Source organism: Ciona robusta, chromosome 3 (genome assembly GCF_009617815.1).
Source record: "Ciona robusta chromosome 3, ASM961781v2".
NCBI lineage: Eukaryota > Metazoa > Chordata > Ascidiacea > Phlebobranchia > Cionidae > Ciona > Ciona robusta.
The window spans coordinates 6,839,690-6,852,018 of record NC_143237.1 but is presented as its reverse complement, the minus strand read 5'-3'; the positions used below and the strand labels follow the sequence as shown (position 1 = coordinate 6,852,018).

Here is a 12,329-nt window from a genome sequence, read left to right as displayed (position 1 = left end):
TGTTTGCTAACAGCTTGTTCGAAGTTCAAATTCATATTGAGTAAATGCTCATATATTAGGCTTTAACCACGTAGAATGGTTTGGTGGGTTTGGTGTGTACTTGAGTGTAATAAATGAGAATTACACAAGGCATTTGTAAACTTAGCTGTCGAAGTATATATATGACATATAGTAGGGTGGGGGAAAATGGCACACCTTTTCATACTATTTCCTCGTCCCGCATGGTAGTAAACAAAAAACATTCAAAGAAATATAAAACCGTACCCCCACGACTCTAATAGACCGGTATTATTTGTTTAAAACACGGCCAGAATGTTCAGATATTATGTGCTAAAGGTGTCCTATCTTCCCCCACACCACTATATTATATATAGTAGGGTGGGGGAGGACGGGACACGGTTTTATTCCATTTTCTCGTCTAATTTGATAGTAAACAAAGAACATTAAAAAAAATATAAAATCGTACCCTCACGACTTCCATAGACCGTTGTTAATTGTTTAAAAAACGATTAGAATATTTAGATATTATGTGCTAAAGGTGTCCCATCTTCTCCCATCCTACTGTTTACAAAATCAAACTGTACGTTTTAGCGAAAACGCAGCATGAATTTATTTGCTGAAAACTGAAATTAAAATGAATAATTTTCAAAGAACAACGAGGCGGTGACAAAAAATCAACGGAAGAAATAATATAAACCGACTCCAATCAGCAGGAATGCTATAGTAGCAAGGAAAGTAATTTCCTTTTTAATTTGTTTGAACATTTCTGACTCTTCAACGAACTCGTCGATAATTTCACCGCCTTTGTTTCTATGAGGGTAAGGTACAGAAGGTACGGGAACACCCAAGAATTTACAAAGAGGTTCCCATCCATCGCTGTGCTGGAAGTAGATGATTTGACCTTTTGGTGCCGCCTGGAACGTAGGACTCTTGTAGAATTACCACAGTATCCAAGTACAGTTAAATAAACCACAATTTGAATAAATTAGCGATTTACAGTTTTTCTTTAGGACAGCTTGTACTCAGACATAGTCATATACTTTCGCCTCATAAATGACAACAAAAATGGGAACATTATAGGCTTTTAAACCTAAACTTTAAAAATGATTGTATGTAACTTTCTTTTTCCTCGCATGGCCGGAAAACGACAGTCGTTATCACACGGATTTAACACCTCGTGCCAGCTTACGAGTTAACATGTATGTTACTTTATGGGTGATTATTTTGGGGGATTTTTTTGATTTTTTCATGTATGGCTGATAATTTGAACAACCAATTAGTGACCGCTGAGTTAATTGCCGTTTAGTGTTTTGTCCAAGGACACATACGCCCACAATGGTAGCAGCGTCGAGCCTTAAACCAATTACATCTGGGTTACAGGCAGCAGGCGCGCTAACCACTATGGCACGGCGCCGAAAATACAGTGGTACAGTAAAAGTTGTGTAGCATATTAAACAACCAACAGTGTAAACACGTACCAGTCTAACGTGTGAGTTATGTTCTCTGTATCGCAGTTTACAGAAAGGTAGATTTACACTTGGTTGCTTCCATGGGTAGAAAGTTTGCAAACTGAACCCAGCACGTCCTAAAAATGGATAATATGAAAATTAGGTGCTAAAGCATAAATAAACTATATAGAACATACTGCTTTTAGTCGTTCAATAGGTAACACGTTTTGTGTACAACGTTAAAATTTTCTAAAATAGGGTTGAAACGTAGCATGTGCAAACACATATATCCTTGAAATTTAAACAAAAAAAGTAGAAAAAGACGCCGTAGCGCCGTACGAGTAGTATGAAACGCTAATATACGGCAAAAATTGTAACACGTCTTGTGTTAAAATAGCCTAAAAGTTAAACCAATATTCTACAAGGAAATATAGTGTGTTTTGACAATTTCAAATACTTTAAAATAAAAGCTGCCGAAAATCCGTTTCGAAGTAAATTGCTTTGCAAAAATGTGATCACGCGTTTATCACGTGGCGATAATAAGATTCTCGCGTGACAAACATGTTTTTATTACTAAAACTTCAATCTCAAGGCACTGTACAGCTTTAAGCATAGTTTATAAACCGACCTAGAGCATTGGTGTAATTACGAAGGTATCGCCCAGTTGGTGTAAGTGGTACAATACAACGTGCTGTAAAATTGCTTCGTATTGCGTCAATTTGCTTATTCCAACTTTTTGCCCAGTCGTCTTCAGATTTTCTCTCCATGTGTATCAGCTAAAAATGTGTTTATTGAATAAAAATGTCAGTAAATGTTTATATTAGTAAAGGAAATAGGAATATAGCTTTTAAATCATTAAACTATGCAAGTTTTAGTTTCTTAAGTCATAAAAAAAACGAACCTTAGCATCTGGAAAAGCTCTCAGTATTTCTTCCCACAAAATGCAAGCGGGCATGTCAGTGACAGCGTCGACGTCCTGCAGCATTTCACGAATTTCCTCGGTCGTACAACCTTCGTTTACCGCTTTTAGGAACTCTGGACCGAGATACCAAAACTGCTCTTCGAAATCGTAGACTTTGTAGCCTAAAATCCGCAAGGCAGAACACATGGTTTTCGTCCCGGTCTTCGACATTCCAGTCATAATAACCTTCATGCTTGCTTTTAAAATGAAACTAGCAACAGATGCACCGGGACTTACTGTATAAACCTAATACACTGCCATGATATACACAGAAGTTACAACCACCAAGCTTTAATCGAAGCAGCAGCAAAATTTCGCTACATGCACTAAACAACAAACAGAATAAAGTTTATATTTTGCCTTTTTCTCGCACCTGGCTGTCACGCTCCGCCGATTTTGTAAATATTTACAATTTTTGAAAAACAGGGAATCTAAAATGCCTGGTGCGAAAGTTTCATTACGGTACAGATAGACTAGAGCAAAATATATAATTTCTTTGTAAGCAAAAAGCATAAAACAGCAACTTATACCTATAAAATCGCAGTTTACTACATGAGTAAACACACGTAGCGAATTTATGATTACAGTAACCCGGCGGTTGTACAAATAAATAGTCAAGGTCGGTGTGTCAGAACGTGTTTGCCTCGGATCATGTGGTTTAGATAACGCCATTCAAGGCATCCAAGTAGGTTTATAAATTGTATTTATGAATTAACTAACTGATATCTAACATTAAATTAAACAACACAAGAAGACAGTTTAATGATTATACTGTTGGGTTAGATTGGATACTGTTGGCACCTAAAACTCCCTTTTCCTTATAGTGTTTTAGAAAACAACGAGAAAAGAGAATGTAAACACGTTCAATGTTACCCCACCGAAGCAAATTATTAAGTTAAATATACAATAAGTATAATAAACTATAAAATTATAGCCTACATGTTTGTAATTAAAAGTAAACGAGATGAAGTGAAAATGTATATCCATTTTTTAAAACAAATACTATTTACACACGATCGAATTAATACCTATATACTTCTTTTAGAAAGAAATACAACTATGTCATATAAAAACACAATAAAAAGTAATTGCTAAAAGTGCCACTGCTATAGCAGCGATGTAACTAAATTCTTTCTTGATTTGTTCAAAGATGAACGATTCTGTAACGAATTCGTCGATAATTTCACCGCCTTTGTTTCTATGAGGGTAAGGCACAGAGGGTACGGGAACCCCCAGGAATTTACAAAGAGGTTCCCATCCATCGCTGTGTTCGAAGTAGATGATTTGACCTTTTGGTGCCGCCTGGAAGGTATAAATTATTTTTCTGTATTAAATAATAAACTAAACATCGGTTCATTTGCTACGAAATATAGTACTGTTAGATATAAAATGGGACACTTTTAGCTTATCTTATCCTATATTCCCTAATTGTATTTTCAACAATAAACAATTAAACGCCCTTTTAGAGACGTGAAGATACGTTTATATAATCCTGTATATGGCTTACTACTAAATACAGGAGAATAAACAAGAATGTTCAACAATGTTATAGGATATATATTTCGTCAACATGGCTTCATCAGTCGGTGCAATACAAAGATCATGTTAAATCCAACGAAACTGAGATTAAACAAACCATTTTTACGTGGGAGTTGTGTTCTCTGTACCGTATCTTGCAGATGGTTGTGTTGTGACGAGGTACATCCAACAACCTTGTTTGTAAACTAAAACATGCACGAACTGAAAATGATATAAAACGATTAATTCATTAAAATCAGCACGCATTAACAGGCACACTTTTTGAAACTTTCACTCGAGTCTTTTTTCTATGGCCTATGGCATATTTTTTAACAACTGTCGTTTTGTTGCTAATTTCTTTCTTTTCCAGTTCCCACTTTCATTACTGTATTCGAAGAGATGAATAAAATTGATGTTATATGTTGTTTAATTAATCCCGTACTTGCCTGCATCAGTAAAAAATGTTGCAAGTCTACGCCCTGTTGGTGTTAGAGGTAGTAAAATGCGGACTATAATACGAGATCCAATCTTATCTAGCTGTTTTTTCCAACTCTTATCCCATTCATCTTCTGTAGATCTTTCCATGTGAATTAGCTGCAAACATTTTAATTAAAACAAAGAAATGTTAGCCTACTTGTAACAGAAATGTTCATTTTGCACCAAACAAAAAACGAACCTTAGCACCTGGAAAAGCTCTGAGTATTTCTTCCCACAGAATGCAAGCGGGCATGTCAGTGACAGCGTCGACGTCCTGCAGCATTTCACGAATTACTTCGGTCGTACAACCTTCGTTTACCGCTTTTAGAAACTCTGGACCAAGATACCAGAACTGCTCTCTGTAATCGTAGACTTTGTAGCCTAAAATCCGCAAGGCAGAACACATGGTTTTGGTGCCAGTCTTCGGCATTCCAGTCATAATAACCTTCATATTACTACTCTGTACAGCCACTGCAATGAACGATGTAGGTGCTTTAAAATCGGTAATACTTTGTTTCAACCTAGAAATTCTACGACTATATACAATATATCGTTTAAAGTAGTTGGCATTAACACTGACTATTACTGATACTGTACTTCGGTTGCAGATCGCAAAGCACGGCCGTCATAAAAAGTAAATTGGCATTAACACTGACTATTACTGATACTGTACTTCGGTTGCAGATCGCAAAGCACGGCCGTCATAAAAATGACCAATGTCTTTGTGTAAAATTTACTACTTATGGCAAGCAGTTTTAGGCAATCGTTATATTTTAATGAACTATTTGCTTGACCTCATGTATGAACACGTTGAAGCATATAAAGGTATTTATATTGTAAGTTTACTGCCCTGTTCTATTTTAGAGTTTAAACCCATTTACCCAGTTACCAAGTAAGCCTCCAAGCGATCACAATACTTGTGTTTATTATTTTATGAATGAATAAATGAAGGAATGTAACTGATTTATTTGTATATGTATTGCCTTTTCCGCACAGAAACATAAAAATCTGTAATATAGTAGGGTGGGGAAAGGTTGGACACTTTTAGCACATATAATTATCCAAGTGTATTACTAATCGTATTTTAAACAATTAACAGCGCTGTTTTACAGTCCTGGGTGTTTTGTAATATAGGGTAGGCCGATATATGTATTTACATCACTCATTTAAATCAGCAAGTGTCTAAAATACACAAGAAAACCCAAAGCGACCACAATCAGCGACAAACTGAATATAACTTCTTTCTTGATTTGAACAAAAACGTAAGATCGATCCATTAATTGCTGTATGATCTCTCCCCCTTTATTTCGGTGTGGATAAGGTGTGTCGGGCACTGAAACGCCTAAGAAGGCGCAAAGCGGTTTCCAGCCCTCTGAATGCTTCAAGAAATGGATCCTGTCTTTTGGAACCGACGCGGACTGGTAATGGTAAAACATGCATTATTGTGAGTGTAAACATGCCTGTTGCCAGGACAGTTTACGGTAATAATATGTTCGCTACTGTAATGTATTTTCCGTGGTAGTAGCTGTTGAAACATTACATCACATAAAGGTAAATGATTTACACGACAGTTGTTTGACTGCTAGATCTGACCTGAATCTCAAGTCCTTGAAAAAAATTGTCTTCAAGAGGTGGCAGTGGCTATATTATGCTGTTTTTTAAGCTCAACATTTCTTATATTGTAGGCTATAGGAGAAGACGGGATACCTTATATATCCAAATATCTTGAATGTGTTTTAAACAATTAACGATTTATGGGAGTCGTGAGGATACAGTTTTATAAATGTTTTTCTTTGTTTTCTACCGAATGGGACGGAAAATAGAGTGAAATAGTCCCATTTCCTCCCACCCTACTATAGTATTCGTTTTATTAGTCACAGTAGTTGTGATTACCTGCCGAACGTTAACATTGTGCATCCTATATCTCATTCTTGCCAGCGGTATGTTAATCGGGATGTTTTTCCATGGCATTAGCGTTTGGCATGATGCTTGGACTCGGTCTGTCATGGCATAAATAAATGTTATTCTTCATTAATGATCATTCATTCTCGTAACTATTTTTTTTAAAATCATTTCATAACCAAAAATTTAAAAAATAGTTACTAAAAAATATGTCGTTTTGTTGTGAATTTTTCAATATATTATATGCTTACTGCATGCAGAGTAGTAACGACGCAGTTTGGTTCCAGTAGGCGATAAAAGTAGAAGTGTCCTCAAGATTCGATTGTAGTAAATCTTCTCCAGTTGGTTTTTAAAGCTACGTGCCCATTCGTCTTCGTTGTTTCGTTCCATATGAATGATCTAAATTGACTTTATTTATCACTTCGAAAAACATAGCAAAGGTCATATAGTAGGGTGGAGGAAAATAAGACACAATTTTATTCTACTCGTCTCATTTGGTAGTAAACAAAGAACATTTAAAGTACCATACAAGACCGCATAACCACGACTCCCATAGACCATTGTTCATTGTTTAAAACACTGTCAGAATATTTGGTTGTGTGCTAAAGGTGTCTCATCTCCAGCCGCCCTACTATGTTATTAAAACACGAAGATAAAGAATTAATAGAAAAACGACAGACGTTAGAACTTACTATGAAAACGTGTACGATAGATCGGTTAAAAAGCGTTGCTGTTGAAACTGCATACTAAATAATCATTACCTGTAGCTGACATACTGTCCAACTATTTAGGTAATGTTACCTTCGCGTCTGGAAAAACTCTTGATATATCTTCCCATAGAAGGCAAGATGGGATATCAGTGAACGCGTCGACGTCTTTAAACATTTCTCGAAGATCATCGTCTGTCCAACCCTCATCTAAACACTTGATTAACCTGTCTCCGAGGTACCAGAACTGCTCTTCGAAGTCGTACACTTCATACCCGAGGATTCTAAGAGCTTGACACACGGTTTTTGTCCCCGTTTTGGACATTCCACTACAAATAATCTTCATATTTTATCAAGAAGTCTGCTTGGCAGCTGGGACTCTTTTAAACTGGTAGAATACAATTCACGGCTATATAGTATGTGTGGAGTATTTTTACAACAGTATGTGTCGACTATTAAAACCGGTGTGGTAAATTTTACAACAGTACTGCTGTAAGCAAAACTTAACTTCGTGCTAAAAAACGTGCTCCTTTGAAAAACGTGTCGGAATCTTACTGTTGCGGAAATAGTCACAAAAGAAAATAATAACTCCACTAATATTCATGATTGATTACAAACATTTAAAAAAAATAACAAACTGAAACACGTGCCCGTAAACAGCTTTTGCGAAATAAAAGATTAATCGTTACATTTATTTTAAGATTTACGCCGAATATGCGTGGGATAACGATTTATTGCGAGACAGTATAAGTAATTGCATTGTATTAAACACTCATTTATTTTGAATAAATTTTGCAGAAAAGATGGAAAACGTGTAAATATAGTACATTGACGAAATTTCTTGGGACATATTTCGCTTTATTAGCTACATGCTCTAAGCCATAATAAAAATATTTGTATAACTTTTAAAATGAAACATATTTTTGCACCTTGAAATGCATGTCACTTTGCAGAATAACGAAATATTAGAAGAGAAAGAAATAAGAAAGAAGCGCAATTGCTAACACTAGGAGGGATAGCGCTATTCTAACTTCTTTTTTAATCTGAACGAACACGTAGGACTCGGAAACGATTTCTTCTACTATTTCACCCCCTTTATTGCGGTGGGGGTAAGGTTTGGACGGTACAGGGACACCGAGGAATTTACATAGAGGTTCCCAACCATCAGAATGCGAGAAATAAAGAATTTTATCTTCTGGAACAGCCTGGAAAAAAAAGCATTTTTAATTTCCAATAAATAAAGAAAAAAACGTATACTATATATACGACAGACCCTTGACACAATATCGGACCTATACGGGAATTATAGGGCAAAATTGGCTTATTACAGCGGATTAAAGGGAAATTATAAAGTATAGATTAAAGTTATTCTCTTTTCCCTGTACATTTTATAAAACAAGTTTCTTTTTTTACTCTTTCAAACTGGTAAATAAACTGCTGGGATAAAAATTAGTTTACTAAGGCCCAAGATGTTCACGTAAACAAAGTCAAAACATCCGTAGTTACCCTGCGAACGTTTGCGTTGTGTTCTCGGTATCTTAATCTTGCCAACGGGACGTTAACCGGAGGTTCAAAGTATGGGGAAAACTGAACGGTCGACGCTTGACACCGAACTGCAACAAAACGAAAGACATATATAGTAGGGTGGACTAGGAAAATATAAAATGGGAAATATTTGCATTCTCTTTTATCGTCTGATTTGGTGGTAAACAAAGAATATTTACAAAACTAATTAACCGCATCCTTACAACTCTAAACAAGACATGTTAGTTGTTTAAAACACGATATAACTTCTACATATACGCCCATGCAAACAGCACACATCAGTATAGCTTACGACACGCGTTGAAGAATTGACGAAGTTTTCTCCCAGTTGGTGATAAAGTCACAAGGAACCTCATCAACATGTTACCACGTATGGCACCAATCTGTTTTCGAAAACTTTTCCCCCAGTCTTCATCGGAAGCTCTTTCCATATGAAGAACCTACATGATGTGATGTAAATTTAAATTAGCATTATTCAAGCTACAGTACCCGCTAAGTTACACGCATGGTAGCTTGTAAGCGGATTAGATGTGTGTGAAACCATAAGATAAAATACCTGTGTTCGGCTGGCGTTGCGTCGCCACGCGAAGACAGAAATTACATTTATTCAAATATAGCCCCCAGTAACAAACTTGTAGTGTGCGTTTTCTAGTGTTGCGCAGCGGTGGTACATATCTCAAATACAGACTGGTACGCAGCCATCTTCCTTCATAATCAAACCTATCGCTTTGTTACACCTATAGGTTGGCGTTTAGGACGTTAGTTTTGGTGCCTCTCTTAGAAATATTGTGTCACTGAAGACTGACAGAGTAATTTGATTTTTCATAAATCGGGATGTCTGCGTACCTATTTACATTTTTGAAAAACTCTGACGGTGTTAGAACCATACCTTAGCATCGGGGTAGGCGTGGAGAATTTCTTCCCACAACGTGCACCCTGGTACGTCAGTTACAGCATCAACCCCGTTGTACATTTCTCTAATATCATCGTCCGTCCATCCTCCGTCTAAATGCTTGACCAATCGGTCACCAATGTACCAAAACTGCTCCTCAAAATCATAAACATTCAATCCGAGAATTCTTAGCGCTGTACAAATTGTTTTCGTCCCAGTTTTGGGCATTCCGCTGCAAATAACCTTCATTTTTGTATCTAACTGTGTATAGATTCCTTCTGCATAAAATGACTTAGTTTTACTTGTTTGTAAGTACGTGTGATACTACTTGCGCAGTGCCGCGGTTTAGATGCCCACAAACTAGCAAGCGCGGTTACATGACCATAAAACTAGCGACCTTCGGCCGCAGGTTAATAAGTTACCTATTATTTGACGAAACAAACCGAGTATTGTTTGCGGGTAAACAACTATACATATAAGTATGCGGGTCAGTATTATTTGACAAACCTTTAAACCAGTGGTTCCCAAAGTTTTTTTAGCGCGACCCAAATCAGAGTTTTATAAACATCTCACGACCCATAGGTAATCCTTTAGCTGGTGGCCACCTAAAATTTTGGGTTCAAAATGTTCAAATTAACTTTGAAAATGCGCGATAAACATGCTGCGGCAGCGTAATTCGCTTGACTTGCGTATAAGGTTAACGATTTATTACGTCACAATAGTATTATGTTCTGTCACAATAGTGATGTATTACGTAAGTTAAGGGACGTTATAGACTTGTTTTCGTACTGTTTTATGGCAGTAAAAACCTTAAACCCCTAATTCCCAGCCAATAAACCCTAACGAATTATGTAATCTGTAACGTAGATCAAACGTAACAATACGCATTCTATGACGTAATAATCTAACCTCTGTTTAACTCATAACGGCTCGTGTGGAAAATACGGTTACGCAGCACGATTTCGCACATTTTCAAAGTTATTTATCGACACAAACGCCCGAGTTTTTTAAATCTTCAACTGTTTGTGTGGATCTTTCAATGTATTATTGAAAAAAAGGCTAAAATACGATGCATGTGCCTCTTTAACATTCAAGCCTGCTTTAAACCTCCTACATGCCTAATGATTTACGTGTCAATCCCTATTATGACGCAAATATTCGACGTGTGAATTGCTATTATGTCGTAATTAATTGCCAGGTTAAACAATCGCTATTATGATGCAATGAATCCACGTGTGAATGCCTACTATTTCGTAACAAACAGCCCACCTGGCTAAGAAAAACATGGTAAATATAAGGCTGAACTACAGCGCAAACCTAACCCGAACGCTTAAAAAGAAAAAAACTCGTTTTAATAAATTTAAATCATCACTAATCGTGACAACCAATTTGATGGCCTTTTGGTGACACTGTTTAGAAAAAAGTTTTGTATAATTCCGACTTCTTTTGAATGAAATTACAGATTAAAATAAAATATATTACTTTTAAAGTTTTCGTTTGCGGTTAAAAATTACTAAATACTCGTTTACTTTTCAAATTAAAAAGCGCGAAAAAATCCTGCCTTGGCGTATATACGACTGTTTTGTTGACACAATCTTTTTGTTGTAGTGGGTAGGTTGTCACAACAAAGTTTGGATTGAAAATTTACAACCAAGTTGTGATTTTTAAAATTCATAATTTATGTAATACAAGCAGTATATCAGTCTGCGGAATGAAGTGACTTCTACATGTACATGTTCTCAGTGTACCAAAAATGCCAACTTTAGCTGCGGTACACTTGTGTTGGTTTTTCAATGAATAGGTGTGAATACGTGACGTCGGTTCGAATAATAAAGGGCGATTAAAATTCGGATTAAGTGCCCGCGGAGTGCTACAAAAGCAACATACCGTTCGATCGTCACACAACTCTCGAATATGACTTTTCAAGTGGCCAGTTCCCATTGTGCCGCAAAGTAATTTTTACCGCAAACTGTGTCGCCACAAATAACATTATATATTGCCATATAGGATCACTGCGCGCGAGCCGTGGACATCACTTAATTGGTGCGGGTTATCAAGACCTTGTGTTGAATCATAATTACGAGAGCTCTTGAAACCGTTGTTGTCTTGGTGATCGTATTTCCGTTACTGGGCCGAGGTCGCTGTTTTTTTTTCTGGTAAATAGCAAAGGAAGTCCAAATAATTTGTGTTTGTTTGTCGACAGTTTAGTTTGCGTAAGAATTTCTGATAAATATGCGATATTACGGGAAAGGAGTTTATTTATTTTTAATGTTGATTATAGGTAAGTAATGACTTTTTAGTTGTGAGATTGTTGAGCTTACAAATACCCAGTTTGCATATATCAACATTGAAAAATTTAAATGCCTGTGAGTCTGCCATTATGCTGAGAACGTTTAATATGCTTTGCCAACGATTGGTTTATAGCGTAATATGCAAAAGAAACGTTTTAACTCTGTAAAACACTGGCAACTCGGTAACACTATATCTACAAGCTACAACTGTAAACTACAACTGTAAACAATTCTGAAAAAATACAAAAAGACTTTAATCGAAAAAATGGAATCAATGACTTGAAATTGTCATCTTAAATTTAAAATTGTACTTTTTCTGTAATAATGTGTAATATACCACACTACTGTTCTGTCTAGTTCTTTAAATATATAAACTTAACATTGAAGCTGGATTTCGTCATAGTAAGTAATCTAACCTATTGACCTTTGCATATTCTAGATTCCGTGACGTCACAGTTTGACTCCTGCGGAGCAAACATAACCGAGGACGAAGGTCGTATTACTTCACCCAACTACCCGCAAGAATACCCGAACAACGCATTCTGTGTGTGGAAAATAAAAACTGACGTACCCAACATGCCGATCCAG

The 12,329-nt window shown here is 36.4% G+C and overlaps 4 protein-coding genes across 4 annotated transcripts; all 4 read right to left on the bottom strand.

Annotated features, from left to right (window-relative positions):
- Positions 1-123: 123 nt before the first annotated feature.
- Positions 124-2,760, bottom strand: LOC149738677 (uncharacterized). Its single transcript, XM_089875331.1, has 4 exons — positions 2,350-2,760; positions 2,077-2,224; positions 1,479-1,585; positions 124-914 (listed from the first exon to the last, which is right to left on the bottom strand). Exons 1-4 carry the CDS (start codon positions 2,599-2,601, stop codon positions 675-677), a joined length of 747 nt encoding a protein of 248 aa, XP_089731457.1. The 5' UTR covers positions 2,602-2,760; the 3' UTR covers positions 124-674.
- Positions 2,761-3,029: 269 nt separating this feature from the next.
- Positions 3,030-4,984, bottom strand: LOC149738676 (uncharacterized). Its single transcript, XM_089875334.1, has 4 exons — positions 4,604-4,984; positions 4,374-4,521; positions 4,046-4,149; positions 3,030-3,711 (listed from the first exon to the last, which is right to left on the bottom strand). Exons 1-4 carry the CDS (start codon positions 4,853-4,855, stop codon positions 3,472-3,474), a joined length of 744 nt encoding a protein of 247 aa, XP_089731460.1. The 5' UTR covers positions 4,856-4,984; the 3' UTR covers positions 3,030-3,471.
- Positions 4,985-5,314: 330 nt separating this feature from the next.
- Positions 5,315-7,510, bottom strand: LOC149738675 (uncharacterized). Its single transcript, XM_089875329.1, has 4 exons — positions 7,108-7,510; positions 6,558-6,705; positions 6,298-6,404; positions 5,315-5,822 (listed from the first exon to the last, which is right to left on the bottom strand). Exons 1-4 carry the CDS (start codon positions 7,357-7,359, stop codon positions 5,571-5,573), a joined length of 759 nt encoding a protein of 252 aa, XP_089731455.1. The 5' UTR covers positions 7,360-7,510; the 3' UTR covers positions 5,315-5,570.
- A 92-nt stretch (positions 7,511-7,602) lies between these two features.
- LOC149738674 (uncharacterized) lies at positions 7,603-9,915 on the bottom strand. Its single transcript, XM_089875330.1, has 4 exons — positions 9,448-9,915; positions 8,851-8,998; positions 8,520-8,626; positions 7,603-8,218 (listed from the first exon to the last, which is right to left on the bottom strand). Exons 1-4 carry the CDS (start codon positions 9,697-9,699, stop codon positions 7,979-7,981), a joined length of 747 nt encoding a protein of 248 aa, XP_089731456.1. The 5' UTR covers positions 9,700-9,915; the 3' UTR covers positions 7,603-7,978.
- Between the last annotated feature and the right edge of the window lie 2,414 nt (positions 9,916-12,329).

Bases quoted from the DNA above. Each gene is read 5' to 3' on its own strand.
- LOC149738677 (XM_089875331.1), bottom strand. From the start codon at position 2,601: ATGAAGGTTATTATGACTGGAATGTCGAAGACCGGGACGAAAACCATG. The intron at 2,225-2,349 runs GTTCGTTTTTTT...ACACATTTTTAG, and splicing joins GAGCTTTTCCAGATGCTAAG to CTGATACACATGGAGAGAAA. The intron at 1,586-2,076 runs GTCGGTTTATAA...ATCCATTTTTAG, and splicing joins TAATTACACCAATGCTCTAG to GACGTGCTGGGTTCAGTTTG.
- LOC149738676 (XM_089875334.1), bottom strand. From the start codon at position 4,855: ATGAAGGTTATTATGACTGGAATGCCGAAGACTGGCACCAAAACCATG. The intron at 4,522-4,603 runs GTTCGTTTTTTG...AAATGTTTGCAG, and splicing joins GAGCTTTTCCAGGTGCTAAG to CTAATTCACATGGAAAGATC. The intron at 4,150-4,373 runs GCAAGTACGGGA...TATCATTTTCAG, and splicing joins AACATTTTTTACTGATGCAG to TTCGTGCATGTTTTAGTTTA.
- LOC149738675 (XM_089875329.1), bottom strand. From the start codon at position 7,359: ATGAAGATTATTTGTAGTGGAATGTCCAAAACGGGGACAAAAACCGTG. The intron at 6,405-6,557 runs GTAAGCATATAA...ATGCCATGACAG, and splicing joins TCGTTACTACTCTGCATGCA to ACCGAGTCCAAGCATCATGC. The intron at 5,823-6,297 runs GTAATCACAACT...TACCATTACCAG, and splicing joins ACAATGTTAACGTTCGGCAG to TCCGCGTCGGTTCCAAAAGA.
- LOC149738674 (XM_089875330.1), bottom strand. From the start codon at position 9,699: ATGAAGGTTATTTGCAGCGGAATGCCCAAAACTGGGACGAAAACAATT. The intron at 8,999-9,447 runs GTATGGTTCTAA...CACATCATGTAG, and splicing joins ACGCCTACCCCGATGCTAAG to GTTCTTCATATGGAAAGAGC. The intron at 8,627-8,850 runs GTAAGCTATACT...GTTTTGTTGCAG, and splicing joins TCAATTCTTCAACGCGTGTC to TTCGGTGTCAAGCGTCGACC.